Source organism: Lampetra planeri, chromosome 29 (assembly GCF_965212315.1).
Source record: "Lampetra planeri chromosome 29, kcLamPlan1.2.h2, whole genome shotgun sequence".
In the NCBI taxonomy this organism is placed as follows: Eukaryota; Metazoa; Chordata; class Hyperoartia; order Petromyzontiformes; family Petromyzontidae; genus Lampetra; species Lampetra planeri.
This window is the reverse complement of record NC_136135.1, coordinates 9,258,201-9,276,873: the sequence shown is the minus strand read 5'-3', so window position 1 is coordinate 9,276,873 and position 18,673 is coordinate 9,258,201. Positions and strand designations below refer to the sequence as shown.

Sequence of the window (18,673 nt, the reverse complement as noted above, 5' to 3'; positions counted from 1 at the left end):
CAGCCCTCCGGCTAGGGAGACATAGGGGAGGCTACCTTGACCCGACCCAGCCAAGGTCCTCGGGTCCCGGCCACTGGCCCACTTAGTCCCGGCCCTTAGAAGGACGTCGGGTCCGGGGTTCCCAGGGTCCTATTCTAGGCTGGCTCTTCAGATCTTCAGCATGACGACGACTGGCAAACCCGTTCAGAGGTCCGGCTTTTCTACAGTTCCCAGGGTCACTCTGCCCCTGGCCACGCCTACTCTCTAGAACCTTCTGGAGGGACCTGGACTATTGCGTAATCCCCCAGCCCCCACGGGGGCTGGGGTGTGTATCTCCGGTTCCCAACCACCCTCTGGGTTCCCTGGCCTAACGGCGTTACTTAGTACATGCTGGACTCGCTGTTGCTCCCTGTTGACCCATGGCTGGCGCTACACCAGGTCAGTAGTGGTGACGGCTGATTACAGTAACAATACCCACTCCACTTTTACCACTTATTTGCCTTTATTTCTCCAATCCAATTATAGCCTTCGTAGGAGGGTATCATCACCTCCTTGACTGCTCTTTTTTATTTGGTTAATTTATTCAATCTCAGTAAAACTGTTCAATGTTTAATATTTTTATTTTTTATTATAAAGCCTTCAGTTTGTGAGAACCTGGATGACTGCATCAATATCCACTGAAATAAAATGCCTTTTCCTAGTCTGCTATACCAGGCATAATTGCATTTGAACACAAACTTATAATGGAAAAAATATAAAGTTGGCGAGTGTTTCCTGTGATGTTTTTGCTTCAGAGCAGAAGGCAAGTCCATGGGAAAAAATAAAATGGTATCTTGTGGGGAATTAAAAATAATATTTACTTTCACCTATGGACCAGAACATCAATCCCTTTCAAAATTCCGCAGCCACAAAGCATCCTTGAAGCGTTTGTTGGGAGTGGATTAAATAAATATCGTGACAACAAAACTAAAATACAAGCAAATGGCACAAATATTAATTCGATATTTAGCCGATGACCTTTTGAAGCCATTTCAGGTGAAATAGTGGTTATATATATTTTTAAAGGATGCTTCAAAACCACGGAGGTGACGCAAATCCAGCGACCATGCTGGTTATTACTGCGGCTGTAACAACCATAATAATACTGGACGCCGTCTGCTTCAAAGTGGAAGTCAAAGAGCCCCTGATGTAATTCGCAAGAGCAGGGCCATTGTGTGCTGGCTGTGTGCCGGCATCGAGGTCCAAATTTGCCAAATTTCGAAAATTACACCGCAAATTACTCAATCGCCCCTTACTTGCATATTAATGCCACAGGTTCATGCTTACCAATGAGACATCCTGGTATCTTGAGTTCTTAGTTGGTTAAAATAAACTTTAATTAACATATCCTTTTCATTAGCAGTGGTGTTTGAACGTCAGGCTACTTTTAATTTACGACTACTTTATACAATATGTAAAATGTTAACATTTTCAGGCTATTTAAATATATTGATTTATTCATTTTCTGACAGAAACTTAGCGCTCTGACAATTCTATTACCCTCCTGAGCCACTTCCCCATCTGCCTGTGGAATTGTTTCTTCAGTAGTGTAGACAGTGGTGCCGCTAACCCATCTGGGGCCCTAAGTATAAATTATGTTTGGAGGGCTCCCTCCTATTTAAATGTAGCATGTGCTTGCATGTGTAGTGCAATAGCGCCAGCTGGTGGACAGCAGCAGCAACTGTGGTGGACAGACAGTACACACGCCAGTGAGGGTGTGAAACGGTGTGTTGGCAGAGAGGAAGAACTAGGGTAAGGGTCTTGGAGGACCCTATCTGGAGGCCCCTGGAACCTGCTAGCGGGTTCGAGAAGGGAGGCATGGTCAGGGCGGAGCCAGGCCGCGCTGGTAGCATAAAAAGAGCCGAGAGCAGGGGGCTCGAGACTGCCGGTTCTGGGAGTGGACTCGTCTCGTCGTTGCTGTCGTCTCGTCACCGTCGTCGCTAAACGTCTCCGCAAGATTTTGTGCTACGAAGGATAGTAGTTGGCTATCTCAGTCAGCGCCATCAGTATTAGACAGCTAGTGTAGTGTGCAGGCTAGGCTAAGCTACTGTGGAGAGTGTGTGGATGAGACTGTGGGAGTTGGTAATGAAGAAAGTGCCTCATGGAAACTCTGTCTCTAAATCGTTGACACTACACATATATTATGTTGAACTTCATTCCCTCCATACATAGCCAACCATGCTAATCAGAGGTGCGGGGAAAGGACAACAAAGTAAACACAACAAGTAGTAAAAAAAAAAATTCAATCTAGATTTAAAAGTGCATACCTCAAGTGGCTTCCTAATATCGGAAGGAAGAGCATTCCAGATGGCTGCAGAAGCGCATCTTGTATGTGGTACATTCTAGTATGTGGCGTGTGCACGTATGTGATGCGTGCTAGTATGTGACGTGTTCTCGTATGTGACATGCCGCTAGTATGCAATATGTGCTCGCATGTAACATTTCAGTTTCATTTATTTGGTATAGCCCTGTGAGCCATTCGGCTCCTGAATTGGGTGCAACCGCAACAAACAAAAACATGAACAAGAAACATCTTAAAGTGGCTACGCGCAAACAGAAAAATCCAGGAAAAAACAGCAAAGTGTTCCAGAAAAAGCACCGTATATCAATGCTGTGTGCAAAAATCCCAGTGCGATGTAAGTAAAACAATAACAACCATAAGACAATTTAGATTAAAGTTATCAGTCTAGCTCTGTACTACAACAAACAAATATGGCTAAACCAAAAAGTTTTCGAAATCACCCAAATAAAGCTATCAAAGCAATGTAACAGTGATCATAGGAACTGTGATTGAAATGTTACAATAAACGATATACATAACATGTACTACCAAACTTTGCAGCCATAGCTGGCTGCATGAGTCACTCCATAACAGCAGGAGTATCAGTAGGAGTATCACACATTTTCAATGCACACTATAATCAAAACACAAGATCATACTTTGCAGCGGTCATCCGGAGCGAAACATTTGATTTCACATGCTGCTAGTATGCGACGTGGGGAAGAAGATGACAACCTGCTCTCAGTCTTCCCTGCTACTAGGCCTCGGTAAGGTAAGGTAATTTACCCTTTTTACCGGGACTCCAGAAAGTGAACAGCTTTTCCGGAAATTACATGCTGATATGAAGCAGGAGACTGCTAAAGCCTTACTCAAGTCACTGAATTTGCAAAGAAGAGAAAGGTGGCGCGAAACAGTTGAGGCACTTGACTTTGCAAAATCGAGCCGTAAAGCCTGGCGCCTCCTGAGGTTGATGGGAGCTGCCGCGATGCCAGCCTGTCAACTTCCGCAAGTCAGTCCTGCCAAGATTGCTAAGCAACTTATCAACAATTCACGAACTTCAATCGACAAAAGCATAAGACGGCAAGTCTACAAATAACGTTATTGCATCTTGACTTAAAGCATTCGTGACTGCAGGAATTAAAACATTTTTTGGTCCCCCCCCCCCCCCCTTTTCCTGATGACGACCACTTGTGTTGCGATCAAATTGTCGTATTTTTTGTTATTTTGTTATTTTCTTTGAACCTATCTACATGACTTTACCGAAAGACTCAAATAATAACTTTATTGCACACTAGATAACTGCCAAGAAACCTCTGAATTATCCCGTCCATTCTCAGTGGAAGTAGGTGCCGGTATTGCCCAGTTTAAATGCAAGAAAGCCTCAGGTCTTGACGATATGTATTCAGAATTTATCAATAACTTGGGACCAAGAGCAAGAAAATGGCTAGCCACATTCTTCACTGACATCCATTCCACAAGCATCGTTCCGAAGGAGTGCAAATAGTCAAGAATAATAGCCATTCTGAAACCAGGCAAGGACGCATCGGACGCTCAAAACTACCTCCCTACTCAGCGTCTGCGACAAACTAATGGAGCTGCTTCTGCTCAAAAGGCTGATGCCCACGCTTGAGGAAATAGTTCCCAGGAACAAGCAGGATTTAGAACTGGTCGAAATTGTTGCGACCAGGTACTTGGCTTAACAAGTCACATCAAAGCCGGTTTCGAGCACCAGCTCAAAACAGTAACAGCTTTCATCGACCTCTCTTCAGCTTACGATACCGTATGGCGGAAGGGACTCCTGCTGAAGCTTGCGAAAGCCGTGCCTTGCCACCCGACAATTAGACTAATCACCGAAATGCTGAGCAACCGATGGTTCACCATCCACCTTGGTGAAGCTGCAAGCAGCTCACGAAGAGTGAAAAATGGACTCCCGCAGGGATCAGTTCTGGCACCATCGCTGTTCAATCTCTATACTAGCGACATTCCAGCAACATCTTGTCGTAAGTTCACATAGGCGAATGATATCGCACTCGCAACTCAAGCACGGAAAATGGAGGACATTGAGGCTGTCCTCGAAAAAGATCTGAAGACTCTGGAAGAAATACTTCAAGAATTGGCACCTTAAGCCTAACCCATCGAAGAGAGTCGTCTCCGCCCTCCACCTGAACAACAGACAAGCTTCGAAAACGTTGAACGTTATCTTCTGTGGGGCGAAGCTAAAGCATGATGAACACCCTCGGTATCTAGGAGTTACCCTGAATCGGATGCTTAACTCACATCACCACCCCAAACAAGCTAAAGGTAAAACGAAAGCACGAGTGAATATTATTCAGAAACTTGCAGGAACAACATGGGGAATGCCAGCACGTTGAAGATATCGACACAGGCGCTTGTTCACTCCACCGCAGAGTACTGTGCCCCAGTGTGGGGTGCACGCCCTCACACGAACCTTGTCGATGCCTAAATTAACAACGTGCTTCGTATCATCAACGGTTCCCTAAAGTCGACTCCACTCCCGTGGATTCCTGTGCTGGTGAATATCAATCCAGCCAACATCCGACCGCCACTCGGTGGTCTGAATCATGGGCAGCTATGGACGAGGCAAACAAAAACATAATTCATGATCTGACGGTGGAAGTACCGGGATTCTCTCTTCCACGACAACTATAGACCACGCTGAACCATGCTCAAACACAACACGGCAGATGCGTGTACACGTTCCATGAATGGAAGATCAAAGAATCGCCCAATTGCGACTGTGAAGAAGTTCAAACCATCAAGCACATCACCGATGAATGCTCCATCCATGCACATCCTGGCGGCATCGGTGAAATCCACATTGCGTCAACCACATGATTGGACTGGATGAGGAACCTTTGCATTCATTTGTAATAAAAGACTTCGTCGGACACTGCTGGTCTCCGTTGGTCTTTTATTTAGTTTCCTCCTCGCACCCCGCTGGTCCTGACCGCGGACCAGCGTCTCCTCGCGTGCGCCCCGCACGCGCTACCTCGTCGGCTCCTCTCCTTGCGCGCGCCCCGCACGCGCTCCCTCGCCAGCTCCTCCGCTGTTCCTCGCACCCCGCTGGTCCTGACAGCGGACCAACGTCTCCTTGCGATGTGCCCCGCACGTGCCCTCCTCGCGACGTGCCCCGCACGTGCTCTTCCGTCAGTCTCTCCAGCTCCCCCCGCTCCGCACACCGCTGGCTGACAGTGTGCCGAAGCCCCATCAGCCACGTGGCTGATAGCGCGGCGGCCACCCAACGTGGTCCCGCTTCTTCTTTCCAACAACTGACCATGATCCCTTCCGGTTTCCCCCTTATATCCTGTTTCCCACGTGATCCTGACTCCTCCCCTTCCAGATCGTCAGATCCGGCCTTCCCATACTGGCTCCGCCCCCCAATACCCCGGGCCGTGTGATTGGGCCAGAGCCCAGCAGCAAACCCCATTTACGCTCGCATTACACATTTATGACGATCATTAAGAAAAAATAAAACTGTTGCTTTTCACAATGCCATAAGAAAGAAGAAGTATGCGACGTGTGATCGTATGTTACATGCCGCTAGTTTGTAGTGTGTGCTTGTACGTGGCGTGTTCAGGGAAGACAACGGGGCTAATCAGCACGGCACGGGTGACGCACGCAACCCCGGCACCGCTGTACGGGCACTCGCCCAGTCGCGCATGGGAGCACCACGTACCGGCCCCCGCACGTGACCTCGGCTGCCAGGACTTGGCCACGCAGCTGCTGCAGCACAGCGAGCACATTCAGGTGATGGAGCTGTTTTGGCATACACTGCCTTAGAACTGAAATAAATATACACACTCGGATTGCGTTCCTAATTTTCTAATGAATAAAAAAATATATTGAAAAATGAGCCGAGATACTAAGTTGCTTACAATAAAATAAAGTATTCAACCAGAAAAGTTTAACTCACACAACGTGAATTTCACATCCAAACACATCACTCATGTATACAGTACGAATGAATTTCAAATTAAAATATTTCAGATTTGGGATTTTAAGGGCAATTTTCGATAGTTTTCTTAGTTTTGGAGTTTTGGATAATTTAGAAGAATTTAATGTCCTGTATCTTCATGTTTGCAGAGGTAAAATGTAATGTGTGATCTTATGTTTTGAGAAAGAACAATCTAATCATCTGAAATTTCGCATCTATGCCTGCTTTGTGTGTTTTCAGATCTTACAGAGCAATCAGATTAATCTGAAAATCAGTATCACATCCTTAATATATAGAAATGTCCTGATGCTTCAGGCAATGGACATACTCCACACAATTACATATGTTTTAATTATTAGACAGCTAGTGATAAGTGTTGCGTTGATTGTGTGATTTCTTTTAGAATCCTGTCTATGATTTAAACACGGTATGAACAGAATATCAAGTGAATAACAAAAAGCACGTGAGCAGCTCATGATGGACAAATGTACAAATCTAGATTCTGTAACCTTAATCGTAGCTCTGCTCTGTATGTTATTGTATAGTGCAGGGGTCGGCAACCTGCGGCTCCGGAGCCGCATGCGGCTCTTTTGAACCTTGACCGCGGCTCCGGGGCGGATGCTAGCGAGGGGAGGAGGCGCACTGTGACACCTGCTCTGGCGTTGCCGCTGCTGACAGGTCGCCGCTCCGCTCCACACTGCCCGCCCGGTGACAGGCAATAACGTTGCCGTTGCTTTGTCACATGTTTGGAAGAAGTAAAAACCTTCCTGGGCAGCAAAGAGCTCACCTTTGCTGAGCTGGAACAGCCAGAGTGGCTGGAAAAATTACATTTTATGGTAGACATGACAGCACATCTAAACACGCTAAATACAACCCTTCAGGGGAAAGGAGGCACATCCCTGCACATGCTGGAGGAGGTTTTGGCATTCGAGCGCAAGTTGACAGTGTTTGTCAAAGATTTACAGAGAGGTACACTGTCTCACTTTCCCTCTTTGAGAGAGTTCAAACAAAGTCATGATACGATAAATTTGGAATATTTCAAGTCTGCAATCACCACAATGCAAAGTTCGTTTGGGAAACGATTCTGTGAGTTCAGAGAGGAAAAAACGACATTATCCTTCCCTGTCACTCCCCTGGCGATCGATCCATCCCTATTGAATATGACTGCATTTGCAGGTGTAAGTCAACCTGATCTTGAGATGGAACTGGCCGATATAGCCGACAAAGATATATGGGTGTCCAAGTTCAAATGCTTGACCGCTACTCTTGAGGATGTTGCCCGTCAGAAGGCCATTCTGGCTCAGAATCATAAATGGAGTGATATTGAAAACCTTCCCAAACAGGACAAACTTGTATTCGAAACATGGAATGCCATCCCCAACACTTATATAAACATGAAAAAGTATGCATTTGGAGTCCTGTCGATCTTCGGCTCCACATATGTATGTGAGCAGGTCTTCTCCAACATGAACTATATTAAAAACAAACATCGATCACGCCTCACAGATGACAGCTTGCAAGCCTGTGTGAAAATGAAGGTGACGTCTTACAGCCCTGATGTGCAGACACTCTGCACTGAGGTTCAGGAGCAAAAATCCCATTAACCAGGTAATTTAGCTATTAATTTGCAAAAATATATTTTACATTGTTAAGTGAAAAAGTCATTTTTTTATTCAGATTGACAGCTGACTGCACGATCCTGTATATAGCAATAAGGTAAGAAACAATATATGCAGTGTTATATTTGTTTTAAATGTTGCAATGGTTTTGCGGCTCCCAGTTTATTTTTTCCTTCGGAAACGGGTCCAAGTGGCTCTTTATGTCTTAAAGGTTGCAGACCCCTGGTATAGCGCATCATTTCAGTCACATTGACATCACATTGCTATGTTGATTCAATGAGGATGAGACAACTGCATACATTGGATTTCCACCACTGATCACCCCTGGTATGGAGGGTTTTAAAGACTCGTAAATAAAATATACCATCACATGCTCTTTGGTTCTTTCGGTAAAGTCACGTAGGTTAAAAAAAAATCACGACGTTTCATACTCAACACAAGCGTCCGTCATCAGGTGGGACAACCACAGCAAAATCAATTGCTGAAGTAGGCTGCCGAAACATCGTGATTTAATTAATTTTATTTTTTTACCTACGTGACTTTACCGAAAGAACCAAAGAGTATGGATCCTTGCAGTCACGAAAACTTCAAATCTAGAAATACCATCACATGGTCTGCTACAGGTCTTACAGAGCCATCAATATACATGGAACCCAACTCAGGGCGAACTACATGCAGTGTTGTATAATGTCCCCCCACTATTGCTAAGTACAGTATTGATTACAGTGTATGTGCCTGATTTCATGGGCATAGTGGTGCATGCCTGTGCTTTTGAGAGATGGTTGGTGGACCCGACGTAGGTTATCATGTACCCAACATCCTCAGTTGGAAGAAGACCAGGAGATGGCACAACGGCAAGTGAGTTTTGGCTCATCTGTACAGATGGGGTAGGGGGGGGGGGTATCTTCTCATCCACTTGAGTTTCACAACATTCATTCCACGTATAAAAAAACTCCTTGGAAAAACAATTTACCAAATATCCCAATACCGAACCAAATTGCATGATGACATAGTTACAGCATGCGATACAGACCCCGATAATCACACAATGTAATATAAGCATCATTTGGGCTTTTCTAGTTTGTTAATGTGGTTTCAGAGCAGGTTGCTGTGACATGTAAACGATCCCAATATATGTTTGTGCTGTTCTTGTAATTCCATTCTCCATCACCCTTATGTATACTTATTAATAGTTTTTTTTCCCATTATTCCATTCGCGTGGATTTGTTTGTTTCCGACAAACAAATCACTATGGCAGAGTCTTTCGGTCACTTCTAGTCAGCTCATCAGACTTTGATGAGAGTTGTTGTTAAGCTGTGGAGTTTTAAATGCATTGTTGTCTCAAGTGCCTCCAATGCCTGTTTGGCACCGTAATTTCTGAGCAGGTCTGAACCACTGGAATGTTTGTCTCGCCATCAGTTAATCGGCTGAGCCAATCAAAATCGGTGTAAATGGAACACATTTTCATAACATGCAAAAACCTGGGAATTGAACAATTATTTCACAAATTTGGGTACACAAAGCCACGTTGCTTCTGATCCATCTTAATTAGAGTAATTATTGTGAAAGGTAACTGAAGGATTCCAATACCTACCTACCAGGTGGTACGTGTTATATGCAATGAGCTAGGTGTATTTTCTTCGTAAAGTGCAGTATATATAAATTAAATAATACAAGTATATCAAATAAATAAAACATTCAAAGTGACGTGTGTGTCTACATCTGTCAAACGTGACCATATTTGCAGTTGCTAATTTATAACTTTCAAATTTGATATTCAAAGCTGTCTGTTTGGGATTTTCGCCGTTTTTAAGCCGCAGGCTTGTCACAGTTTGTGAGTCAGTGGAGCTTTACGCACGCAATTCACCTCTGCAGATATACATTTTAAAGTGAGAACACATGTATATAGAATATGGCATAATTAGCTACGTTGTATTTAAATGTAACAGTAAACTTTTGAAACACAGGTGGAATAAATCATACCCTGAGAATTGTTTTAATGGGTTTGGTAAATGGATATATTAACATTCATCAGACTAAAATATTTATCAGTCTTCATTGAGTTGCCAGTTTTGTTCTAGTAGCCACCTGGTAAAATATTTGCGATAAATGTATTGACAAAACTCCTTATACAAGGTGGATGGGTGGCTCAGGTGTATGGGTTCAAATCCAGAGAGCTGCCAATGAATGAACTGGGTTCTCAAATGTAGAAAGTTAATGGTCACAGCCTGGTCACCAATAACTTGTAAAAAAATATATAATAGTTGACTTATTTATCCAGGAAAGCCACACTGAGACGTAGGACTCTTCTTTTCGGGAGGGTCGTAAATTGGATTTATATTTTAACATGTTTATACATATAGGAGGAAATAAGAGCATCCAGAGAAAACCCACGCACACAAGGGGGGCAACACGATCCCCCTACATCAGTGGCTCTCAACATTTGCTGCAGCCTGCACCCATTTGGTTCTGAATCGTTAGTTTATTTTTGTTATAATGTTAATAATACATATGTTTGATTAAATAAAGTAGCTGTACTTACGTGCCCATGCTTAATTTGTTCCGGATTCCTAGAAAGGGCATCTCGTACCTCCAGGGGTGCGAGAGGCTAAATTAAGCTTTGATACTTGACCATTTCATGGAATCTGATTTCCTGAAGCTTAATTCGATGCCAATGATCCTGAAAAAAGTTAACCTCCTTTTGCTGGCTTTAAAGCAACAACAACAAGCGCCACCACGCTGGTGGCCAGGTGCCTCTGAAGCTCACATCCCATGCCAAGCACTGAAACAACACCACTGTGTTCCAGGGTTTGAATCTGGGCAGGCAAAATACTGTTCTCAAAATTATAGTCATCTGGTGGTCTGATCATAGTCATCAGTAACTGCCTCGATGAACACGTATTTTTTTTTATTTCATTTACACGTGACAGTCCTGGCAGAGCATATGTAGGTTGTGCCCCTAGTGTGGATATTGAGGCCTATTGGAGTAAATGCAGATATACCGTAGTGTTGGGGGTGTCGTCATGTCGAAAGAGGTATTCTCTGATACAAGGCGATCCACTGCTTCATGTAATAATTTCTTCATAAAATGTCTTCATCTCCCGTTGTGATGCTGATAAGCACAATTACAATACAATTTGGAGTTATGAAAAATGTTAACTACATTCATACCGGTGTATTAGCTATTGATATATAATATGCTCCAGATATTATTAGACATTGCGATATCCGTACTTTATTGGGCGTCATTAATTACAAAATGTTCAGGTGTCTGCCCAGTCATGCATTTGTTCATTAAGTTGCGACATATTCTCCGGGTCATATTATCACATTTTGAAATAATGCTACAGATTTTAACATGAAAAACTCTGTGACATTAAGGTGTCACGTAAAATGACAATATGATGAATACCATTTGTTTGTTTAAAGAGACTTATCAAAGTATCACGGAAACCTAGCATTTCACATAGTTAATTAAGAATGTATTATATTTTGGGAAAGAAACGTTATTAAACATTTTAAGATGTCTTGTAACTAAACATGATTAATTAATGCCAATGTGATAAAAAAAATGCAATTCTTGAATTGTCAGTGCTCAACTCAAGTGTGGCGGATATATTTAATACATTAACGTAAATTTCACATACAGCACCATCCATCATTAATTTCACCATGTAATTTACTATTGAAGGCGGATAAAATTATTATTTTTTAACGGGGGTACCATATTCTCTCATTAAAGGCGGGTTTCATTAGCTTTATATATTACAATTATGAAACTACAATTTACGTGATATTATCATTTTCTAATGTAAATGAGAGTCATTTAGCTAAAGTGTGATAAACAGGGCTAATCTGGATTAGACAAACCCCGCCATGAGAAGGGTGGGGCATTTAACTGTGCATCTCATTTCAGCAGCACATATTGTACAGTGAGGGAAAAAAGTATTTGATCCCCTGCTGATTTTGTACGTTTGCCCACTGACAAAGAAATGATCAGTCTATAATTTTATAGGTAGGTTTATTTGAGTGAGAGACGGAATAACAACAAAAAAATCCATAAAAACGCATGTCAAAAATGTTATAAATTGATTTGCATTTTAATGAGGGAAATAAGTATTTGACCCCTCTGCAAAACATGACTTGGTACTTGGTGGCAAAACTCTTGTTGGCAATGACAGAGGTCAGACGTTTCTTGTAGTTGGCCACCAGGTTTGCATACATCTCAGGAGGGATTTTGTCCCACTCCTCTTTGCAGATCTTCTCCAAGTCATTATGGTTTCGAGGCTGACGTTTGGCAACTCGAACCTTCAGCTCCCTCCACAGATTTTCTATGGGATTAAGGTCTGGAAACTGGCTAGGCCACTCCAGGACCTAAATGTGCTTCTTCTTGAGCCACTCCTTTGTTGCCTTGGCCGTGTGCTTTGGGTCATTGTCATGCTGGAATACCCATCCACGACCCATTTTCAATGCCCTGGCTGAGGGAAGGAGGTTCTCACCCAAAATTTGACGGTACATGGCCCCGTCCATCATCCCTTTGATGCGGTGAAATTGTCCTGTCCCCTTAGCAGAAAAACACCCCCAAAGCATAATGTTTCCACCTCCATGTTTGACGGTGGGGATGGTGTTCTTGGGGTCATAGGCAGCATTCCTCCTCCACCAAACACGGCGAGTTGAGTTGATGACAAAGAGCTCCGTTTTGGTCTCATCTGACCACACCACTTTCACCCAGTTGTTCTCTGAATCATTCAGATGTTCATTGGCAAACTTCAGACGGGCATGTATATGTGCTTTCTTGAGCAGGGGGACCTTGCGGGCACTGCAGGATTTCAGTCCTTCACGGCGTAGTGTGTTACCAATTGTTTTCTTGGTGACTATGGTCCCAGCTGCCTTAAGATCATTGACAAGATCCTCCCGTGTAGTTCTGGGCTGATTCCTCACCGTTCTCATGATCAATGCAACTCCACGAGGTGAGATCTTGCATGGAGCCCCAGGCCGAGGGAGATTGACAGTTCTTTTGTGTTTCTTCCATTTGTGAATAATCGCACCAACTGTTGTCACCTTCTCACCAAGCTGCTTGGCGATGGTCTTGTAGCCCATTCCAGCCTTTGGTAGGTCTACAATCTTGTCCCTGACATCCTTGGAGAGCTCTTTGGCCTTGGCCATGGTGGAGAGTTTGGAATCTGATTGATTGATATTCTCAGGTTTTTTCGGTAAAGTCACGTAGGTAAAACATTAAAAGTAATGAAAGTAAAATAAAACAAAACAAAAACAAAAATAAAATTCACGACGTTTCGGAGGCAACACAAGTCTCCGTCATCAGGTGGGACCGTCACAGCCAGATTAGCTGCATCAAGTGAAGCAATGATTCAAAATGTATTCCCTTATAAGCAAGTTGAAGGGGGGGGGGAGGAGAGGGGGGGGGAGTTCATCAGAATGTGGTAGCCAATGAATGGAACGTATCGGGAGGGAGGGGGGTGGGAGGGGGAGGGAGCCAACAAAACATTTGGCGACGGCTTGGACGCGGCTGCTGCGCACGCCAACACAATGGGCAGAAAGGGGGGAGGGGAGGTCTGATACACATGATAGAACAAAGGAACGAAAATGCCCATGTTTATACCAATGCAGGCTGAAAAATGAAGAGAGTACTGTTAAAAATAACTGGGGATGTTAACACTCGGTGAAGTAAATTAAAATAGTGCCTGTCAGATAAGATGGTCCAAAAAGTGTAATTAAGTCTTTTTTGCGTGGTTAATAACATCTTTCCAGTGATTACTGAGTTTGTACCCATCATCACGGTTGAAATTATGTCTGTGTTTGTATATTTGTATGGCTTCGTGTACAAACCTTTGATGGTAGCCAGGAGGCTTGCAGAGAACCTTGGTCTCGGAAAAGACAATATCATGAGAGCCCGCCGAGTTGTAGCAATGATCGGCAACGGCCGAAGAATCAGTTCTGCCGTGTTTCAGATCTGACTTGTGCTCGCGGACACGATCAGCAACATGACGTTTTGTTTCTCCAATGTAGCAATCACCACAAATGCAACTCAATTTGTAGACTCCAGGATACTGTAAGTCAGGAACGACATCCTTCTTATTTTACTTTCATTACTTTTAATGTTTTACCTACGTGACTTTACCGAAAAAACCTGAGAATATGAATCATTGCAGTCACGAAAGCTTCAAATCTAGAATCTGATTGATTGATTGCTTCTGTGAACAGGTGTCTTTTATACAGGTGTAGTGGTGATACGCGCTGGGGTAGGGATCGTGTGTCAGCGCGTAGTGATTGGCTGTGTGTGTTGGTGACGCGCGCTGACGGTGGGGGATCAAGGGTCAGCGCGGGGTCATGGGTTGTGTGGTGGTGATTGGCTGTGTGCCGGTGACGCGCTTGAGAGGGAGTGATCGTGTGGCAGCGCGGCGTGATTGGTTGTGTAGTGGTAACACGCGCTGGGGAAAACGGATCGTAGGAACAGCGCGGCGTGATTGGTCAACTAAGGAGCGATGCTCACGTCGAGGTCCGCATACACTCCGTCTCCCGTGAGCGGGGACTATATAAGGGGATGCGCACAGGCGCAAGGGGGAGAGAGTACCAGCGAAGACGGAAGACGGAGGAAGAGGCGGAACCCTGGGACCCGGAGACGAACGTCCGTGAGAGAGCCGGCTCGTGGGACTCGGAGGTTGTGGCCCACGCCCAAGCCGGGGTGGGCCTGTAGGCTTCACGGACGTTACGGAGTCAAGTGCAGTGTGTGTAGCCGGAGGGATAGAAGCTACACGAGTCAAGTGCAGTGTGTGTAGCCGGAGGAATAGAAGCTACACGAGTCAAGTGCAGTGTGTGTAGCCGGAGGAATAGATGCTACACGAGTCAAGTGAAGTGTGTGTAGCCGGAGGAATAGATGCTACACGAGTCAAGTGAAGTGTGTGTAGTCTGAGGAATAGAGACCACTCGTTGTATAGTGACAAGTCAAGATTTAATAAAAAGTGTGTTACCCGTCAAGGAGTTTCCTGCCGTCATTCAATACTTCAACTGGCGTCAGAAGTGAAACAGTCTTCCAAGCATGGATACAAGGAAGACCCGTCGGACTCACGAGATTGACCGCGAGGATAACCTTGACGACTCGGGCCAGCTGGCATCAGGGGGTGAGGAAGAAGAAATGCCGACGCCGCAGGATCCGCCGAGGGCGCCGGACGAGCGATTGGGGACCGAAGCCGTGCTCCGCGAGGCGCACTCCCGTCTGGCGGAGCTGCTGCTCGCCGCCGCGTCCATCCTGGCGGAGATCAGCACGTCGGGAGGAGCGGGGACGTCGGTGGACTTTCAACAGGGTCGCCCCGGGGATTCCCGCCAAAATGACTGGGGGATTCCCGCCCTTTCTACTGCACGGCCATCTTTTGGCGGGAACGGCAAGCACCACGTGGCGGCGGTTCTCCAAGCGCGCCCGCTTACGTCATCGACGCGCGCTGCGGACCGCCATCAGACACCCGCCATTGGGGCCGCCATCTCGCACACGGACGGAGCGGCGGAGAGGAACCACGAGGCAGAGGACGCCTTCATCTTTCAACAGCGCCTTCCAACATTGTCAGCCTTCAAGGCGGATGGCGGGGACTGGGCCCAATTCCAGCGCAGATTTCTGGTGCATCAGGAGATGTCCGCCTGGTCCGACGCTACGGCGCTGCGGGCACTGCCTGCCATGTTGGACGACAACGCGCTCGCGGCCTTCACGTCAGCACGGAGGTCGGACCGCTCCACGCTTAAGGCCGCGTTGGGTCTCATGGCCAAGGTCTACGGACCTCCCTCGGCTTGTGTCGCCATCATTTATACGCAAGGCGGAAGGCGGACACGGAGACCGTGCTCGCCTACCGGACGGCGTTGCTGGCTCTTGCCGACGCCGCGTTCCCTCGTATGGACGAGGAGGGCCAGGACGCGATGGTCTTGGAGCAACTGCTCAAGTTGGCGCAGGACCTGGGGGTCCCCATCAACACGGCCGACGAGATCGATATTTCTTCCCTGCGGGTCTCAACAAGTATACAGGCGCACGAGGTCCTTCAACGTAAACAGGGGGTCGTCTGCAATGCTGCCGTGGCCTCAGCTCCGGGCCCGGTGGTCACCGAACCCCAGGTTGTCAGCCCACAAGAGGAGGCGTTCACCACGGGACGACCGGGGGACTGGAGGTCGGGGGGTCGTTCGCCTCTGCGATCGGCCCGCAAGCTGGAGCAACCGAGATCTCCGACAACCCTCATCACGTGTTATAACTGCGGCCTCCGGGGCCACGTGGCGTCCGGTTGCCGCGCTCCACGTCAGCGCGCCATGGGACCTCGGCTGGACGACGACCAAGGCCCCAAGTCGTCCCTACTAACCCCGGCAAGTCGCGGCACCTCACATGCTCGGCCTACGTGCACGACACACATGGGCCGTCGCGTTGCGGCGGAGGAGAGCCGGTTAGGGTTCGGGAATTCGGTTCGGCGAGGGGGGTTCTGCCGGGACCGGGGGGACATTAAATGGTCGGAGTTGGGGCACAGAATAGTGGCTGCCTCGGCGGGATCATCCGTCGTTACGGGATTCATTGATGGGGTCGAGGTCAGGGTGTTAGTGGACACGGGGGCGTCGGCGACTATTATATCGGACCTCATTTACAACATTCTCCCCGTCCAATGTCGACCGCTGCTCCCAGTGGACGTGCCATTTTACGCCGCTAATGGGGGATCGTTGGGCATTATCGGTCAGATTAGGGCGTCCATTTGCATTGGAGATATAAAATTGTCGGGACCCGTTTTCGTTTCTTCTTCCTTGGCGGTTCCTTGTCTATTGGGCACTGATTTTTTGGCTAAAATGCCCGTTAAAATTCTCATCCATCAGCATTGCATTGAACTACCATCGGGTCGCCGTATTTCATTTTTGACGAACCCTACTGAAATTCGGACGGCGTGCGCTACGATACAAGCGTTAGCGACACAGACCGTGCACGTGCCCCCGGGTTCACAGATGTTAATTCCCCTCTGGTTGCGGAAACCGTGGGTGGGGGAGACCTCGGAACAAGGCATGCTGTTGGGTCCTTCAAATAGGGCTGTCGGGGGTCTCGATTTGTCGGTGGCTCACACTTTGGTTCGGGCTGACAAGGACCCGTTTGTGATGGTTTTAAACGCTGGGTCGCGGCCGGCCGTTATTCAGCAGGGCACCGTGCTAGCTCACGCGGCACGGATCCCTGCGGAAGAGCGGCTGGTTGCGCAGGTTGATCCGAGCCCCACGGGGAACATTACAGCGAGGGATGACCTTGTATGGGTCGATTCGCTGTGCGCGGACTCGAACGATTTGTCAACGGTACAGTTGGGTGCGCTGCGGGCGTTGCTGATAGAGTTTTCTGATGTGTTTAGTAAGCATAAGTATGACATTGGGTGCACGAACCTGTTACGCCACCATATTGAAACGGGCGATGCGGCACCGGTCAGGCAAAATCCCTTCCGACTGAGTCCTACTGAGAAGGAACACGTTCAGTCGGCCGTCAACGATATGCTGGAAGCCGACATTATTTCGCCTTCTTCCAGTCCTTGGGGAGCACCTATTGTGCTGGTTAAAAAGCAGGACGGGTCCTTGCGATTTTGCGTAGATTTCCGTCGCCTGAATAAAATCTCTGTGGCTGACGCGTATCCGCTCCCCAGAATGGACGAGTCCCTCGATGCATTGTCTGGTGCGCGATATTTTTCGACTCTTGATTTATTATCGGGATTCTGGCAGTTGCCACTCGACGACGAGTCTAAACCTAAGACAGCGTTTCGGACTCCAGGGGGCCTGTTCCAGTTTAACCGGTTACCCATGGGACTTCATTCCGCTCCCGCGACGTTTCAGCACCTTATGGAGTTGGTTTTGTCGGGCTTGCAATGGGATACGTGCTTGATTTACCTTGACGATGTCATTGTTTTCAGTAAGACGTTTGAGAAACACCTCCAGCGATTGAAAGGGGTGTTCTTGAGAATGCGATCGGCTAATTTAAAGTTTAAACCGGCCAAATGCCACCTTCTTCGTAAGTCCGTTAGATACTTGGGCCACATTGTCGACTCTTCGGGGATCTCTACCGATCCCGCGAAGACGGACTGTGTCAGTTCATGGCCGACGCCCACGTCAGTTTCTGACGTGCGCAGTTTCATCGGGTTTGCTTCTTATTACCGCCGATTCGTTGAGCATTTCGCCACCATTGCAAAACCCTTGCACGCTCTAACGGCAAAAGGAATCAAGTTCCGATGGGGACCGGAGGAGGAGGCTGCGTTCTGCTCCCTCCGGGACGCCTTGGTGGGTGCCCCACCCTTGCGTTATCCTGACTTTGCGAGTCCCTTCTTGCTAGACACGGATGCTAGCAACACGGGCATTGGGGGGGTGCTCTCGCAAGTCGTTGGAGGGGTCGAAAGGGTGGTCGCCTATGGTAGCAGGGTATTGTCACCGGCGGAGCAGCGCTACTGCGTCACCCGTCGCGAGCTGCTTGCTATTGTTTTTTTTGTACAACAGTTTAGACCGCATCTATATGGCCGTCACTTTACGGTCCGGACGGACCACGCGGCGCTTCAGTATTCATTGAGGGTCGCCCAACCCTCGGACCAATTGTCACGGTGGTTGGAAGTCCTCCAGGACTATCAGTTCACGACTACATACCGTAAGGGGTTGCGCCACACAAACGCCGATGCCCTGTCGCGATTGTCGCCTTGTCACAAATGTGCGTGCTTATCAGGATCGGCGCGCTGTAAACCGACAGTTGGGGAAGGTGTGGGGGCGTTGGCTGCGACCGCGGGTGCACCAATCGGGGATGTTCCCGCT

The 18,673-nt window shown here is 47.1% G+C and overlaps 1 protein-coding gene across 1 annotated transcript in view; it reads left to right on the top strand.

Annotated features, from left to right (window-relative positions):
• LOC144728663 (alkaline phosphatase-like) overlaps positions 1–18,673 on the top strand; it is a 76,891-nt gene that overhangs the window by 22,363 nt on the left and 35,855 nt on the right. Inside the window, exon 5 of the mRNA XM_078608247.1 lies at positions 5,898–6,067. Within this exon, the coding sequence (XP_078464373.1) occupies positions 5,898–6,067 (170 nt within the window). The remainder of the gene's footprint in view (positions 1–5,897; positions 6,068–18,673) is intronic.